This window comes from Drosophila montana, unplaced genomic scaffold, assembly GCF_035044405.1.
Source record: "Drosophila montana isolate Dmon_TW-CO22-7 unplaced genomic scaffold, ASM3504440v1 contig_3201_1, whole genome shotgun sequence".
NCBI lineage: Eukaryota > Metazoa > Arthropoda > Insecta > Diptera > Drosophilidae > Drosophila > Drosophila montana.
The window spans coordinates 1-3,333 of NW_026998081.1; the positions used below are offsets into that span (position 1 = coordinate 1).

The 3,333-nt window shown below is 38.2% G+C and overlaps 1 protein-coding gene across 2 annotated transcripts; it reads right to left on the reverse strand.

The window, feature by feature from the left end:
• Window positions 1-37: 37 nt before the first annotated feature.
• Window positions 38-2,954, reverse strand: LOC135432578 (serine protease grass-like). Of its 2 annotated transcripts, none has more exons than XM_064688282.1 (9): window positions 2,774-2,954; window positions 2,571-2,715; window positions 2,094-2,493; window positions 1,403-1,559; window positions 1,175-1,320; window positions 912-1,110; window positions 812-854; window positions 565-758; window positions 38-503 (listed from the first exon to the last, which is right to left on the reverse strand). In XM_064688282.1, the coding sequence occupies exons 4-9, from the start codon at window positions 1,476-1,478 to the stop codon at window positions 97-99; spliced, it is 1,065 nt and encodes a 354-aa protein (XP_064544352.1). In that variant the 5' UTR covers window positions 1,479-1,559; window positions 2,094-2,493; window positions 2,571-2,715; window positions 2,774-2,954; the 3' UTR covers window positions 38-96. The 2 variants fall into 2 exon arrangements, with proteins under 2 accessions (XP_064544352.1, XP_064544351.1); XM_064688281.1 differs by having other exon boundaries at window positions 1,403-1,586; window positions 2,774-2,952.
• Window positions 2,955-3,333: the final 379 nt, after the last annotated feature.

Genomic DNA, 3,333 nt, shown 5'->3' on the forward strand with positions numbered 1-3,333 from the left:
GCAGCGTTTGGCTCAGTTACAGGAAACAATTTCGATATAGGCGTTTATATATTTATTTGCATATTTATATATTCGATATCCACATAAAACCGTCAACTAATTGGCGATTATTTTATCGGCTATCCAGCGCATATAGCTGCCAACATTTGTATACACCGCAGGATACCCATCACCACAAATACGCGAACCGTAGCTAACTATACCGAACTGCACGTACCTTTGGTTCTCGTTATATTCGCTCAAATATAATAAAGGACCACCAGAATCGCCTTTGCAGGAGTCCTTACCAAGGTTACCAGCGCACAGTTGGGATTTTCTTATATCCCTTTGTAAGGACCTTGTGCACTCTTCGCGAGGAATCCTAGGGATTTTGCTCTCCATGATATTATCGGACATGAATACATTTTCAGTTTTGCCCCAACCAGTTACTTGGAACTCTTCCATTTCTTCTGGTTGTTGTTGGAGTGTTGCATTCACAGGCAAGCAGATAGGCCTAATATGTTCTGTGGCATATAAATCGGTTAAGAAATTGAAGAACTTAAGCTTGTTAAATAAAAAACATACGTTTGAACTCTACGTCCCTGGATAGCTTAACCAATGCTATGTCATTGTGTACAGATTCTCGCGAGTAATCCTCGTGCACAATGATCCTTTCAATCGATATATCCTCAACTGGGGGCGCGCATATATATCTTGATTTTACCCAAGCGCAGTCTGTTGCATTGGATATTTTGTGTTCCCCCAAACGCACATTTGATCTATGGTATAATTTTTGTAAGAAATGCTAGCATGATTATCAGGAATTACTTACAGGTCTCGACCAACAACACAATGCGCGGCGGTTAGTACAAAGCCTATGAATTGGATTGAATTAAAGATCATATTATATATTATAATAGACAGTTTCTTACGTTTAGTTATTAGAGTGCCACCACATTTAAATTCTTCAGCCCCGTTAATTTTAAACTTAAGTAGAGCCATCCAAGGTCTTGACATTAAATTAACTTCGGTTCCGCCGATTGTCTTTAATGTTCCACCAAAGTATCCACAATCCTGTTCCTTCAATAGTGCCATACCCGCACTCTCCTCTTCTTCGCAGCAGACATAACCCTATGGGATGGAGGAAATTCGTAATTTTGGGCTTTTCAAATTCGCAATCGATATTTATACAAACCCTTATAGGTGGACATTTTGAATTCATTAAGTAGTTTAGTTCAACAGTCGAAAGTGGTTTGTGCCGTCTAATTTCTAAAATCTTAGGACAATTTCTATATGGCTTACAATGTCCAGAAAGTCCATCGGATCTCGTACAAGCATCATCTTCAGAAAAAATTATGTTATGTGATGTTTAAGAGTGAACATATATATATATATATATATATATATATATATATATACTTACACGTGTCATCGGCTATTGAAGGCAGAAAAGCTGACGCCAAACAAAGAGCGAGAGCAAAGGCACGGATTATGTTCATTGCGAGTGGTTGCCCAAATTTGACTGGCTAAAAATCTCCAACGATTGGGCCTTATAAAGCTTTTGACATATTTTCAACACACTGGCTTATCAAGAATTAATGTTTTACCTAATTATAACACTCAATAAATATTTTATCCGAGAACATTTGTTATATCAAGAAATACACCCCAAAATATATTTTGTTTAATATGCTTTGCAGCTCAATTGGCTATTAATAAAGATGTTTGATAAGAATTTCCTAAATTTATATATGTACATTTGTATAAGTTCAGCTCGCTGAAGATATTCGGAAAATGTTGCCATGCAAAAACTAATTTTATTCCGATTCTTCCTATGGTGCTTTATTATGAAGTATTGTGATGTTAATAAGATTTTTAAGAAAAATAATACTATCAATAAATGAGCCGTTATAATGCAAAAGAGCTTTAAGCTTTAAGAGAAACGCGCTCAGTTAAAGCATCTTGTTTAGAGCTTTAATTTGAGGAGCTATTTTACATAAGGGAAACGCGCTTGATTAAAGCATCTTAGAGCTTAAAGCTTTCAGTTTTAAAGTTGTATCTTGATTCTATATTAAAGTGTCATGTTAAGCTGGTGTCATTGAGCCTACACTTACCCGACTCTCCACTGTATCTCTGCTTGCATGTGTTGGAACGTTGATGGCATTTGTCGATGCAGTTGCTCTGGTTGCTAGTGCTTTGAGAATGTTGCTGGTGCTTGACCCGAGCAACGTCCGCTTCGATCATCTACCGCCCTCTCCATTACAGCCTCTGCTTGCGTTACGAACCCCTGTGTCATGGCAAGACTAATTCAAACTGTTTGCCTTCTTCTCTTCTCTCTACGGATTTCCAAGTTCAAGCGCAAGACCATCGCCAACTCCGGCTCCTTTGACAGCTTCAATAAATCGCTGGAGCAGCCACTGCCGTAGGAGCAGCAGCCGGCAGCAGCTGAGCCCGCCAAGGCGCTGGCGCGCAAAAATAGTTTGGATGACACTGCGCTACAGAAATTGGCCGCTGCTGTGAGGTATTGCAACAGAAATTTAAAATTTAATAAAATATTAAGCTGTCAAATTAAATTTCTGACAGTCACTTACGATCCGTTATAAGAGTCCCAATAGAAGAATATGGTTCATGTGTCTTATTCTTATTCTTAATTAGTGCCATCCAGGGTCTCGATCTTTTTTTTGCGATGCCACAATTCTGTTGCTCCAGTCGACGCAGGCCCATCGGGGTTTATCTCTAATTAAGCAAATGCAACAATCGATTAGATGCTATATAGATGCATTTATTAACTAACCCGTAGCTGCAGCCATATTAGAACTGATCAAGAGCTACTGCCGCACATTTACAGATTGAGTTGGGACTTAAAGCGTCAGATGTGACAAGTCGTTGTAATTCATTTCAATATATTTGCATCTAGCATAGACATCAGAATAACTAGTTTTCAAGTTCAAAGTTCTTTGTGGCAACACTGAGTTGAGCCTAGAGTTATCGATATTGAGATCGAATGGTATCGTGAGCAAATCGCAAGCACGTCAACAATTCGCATCAACTGCAACTAATTAAAAATAAACCTTGTATGTTTAATAATAAACTAGTTATTCAGTAATTCACGCTTTGCTTTTGCTGGCGCCACCTAGTGAAATACGTATGAATGTTGCTCATGCTGGGCCTTGGTTTGCGAAGACAAACACGCCACCTAGTGGCAAGTAGTATTACTCTTCATAGCTCCATAGCCTTCCAAATTCTATTTCTTAAACACATATTATGAATTAACTAAATAATTTGAATAGTAGAAAGTAGTAGATAAGAAACAACTCGTAACACATTTATCACATCTCAATCGCCTTGACATAT

Coding starts and splice junctions, on each gene's coding strand:
- LOC135432578 (XM_064688282.1), bottom strand. CDS start 1,478: ATGAACATAATCCGTGCCTTTGCTCTCGCTCTTTGTTTGGCGTCAGCT. Junction 1,321..1,402: donor TTCAATAGCCGATGACACGT/GTAAGTATATAT, acceptor TTTTTTCTGAAG/ATGATGCTTGTACGAGATCC. Junction 759..811: donor TGTGTTGTTGGTCGAGACCT/GTAAGTAATTCC, acceptor ATTATACCATAG/ATCAAATGTGCGTTTGGGGG.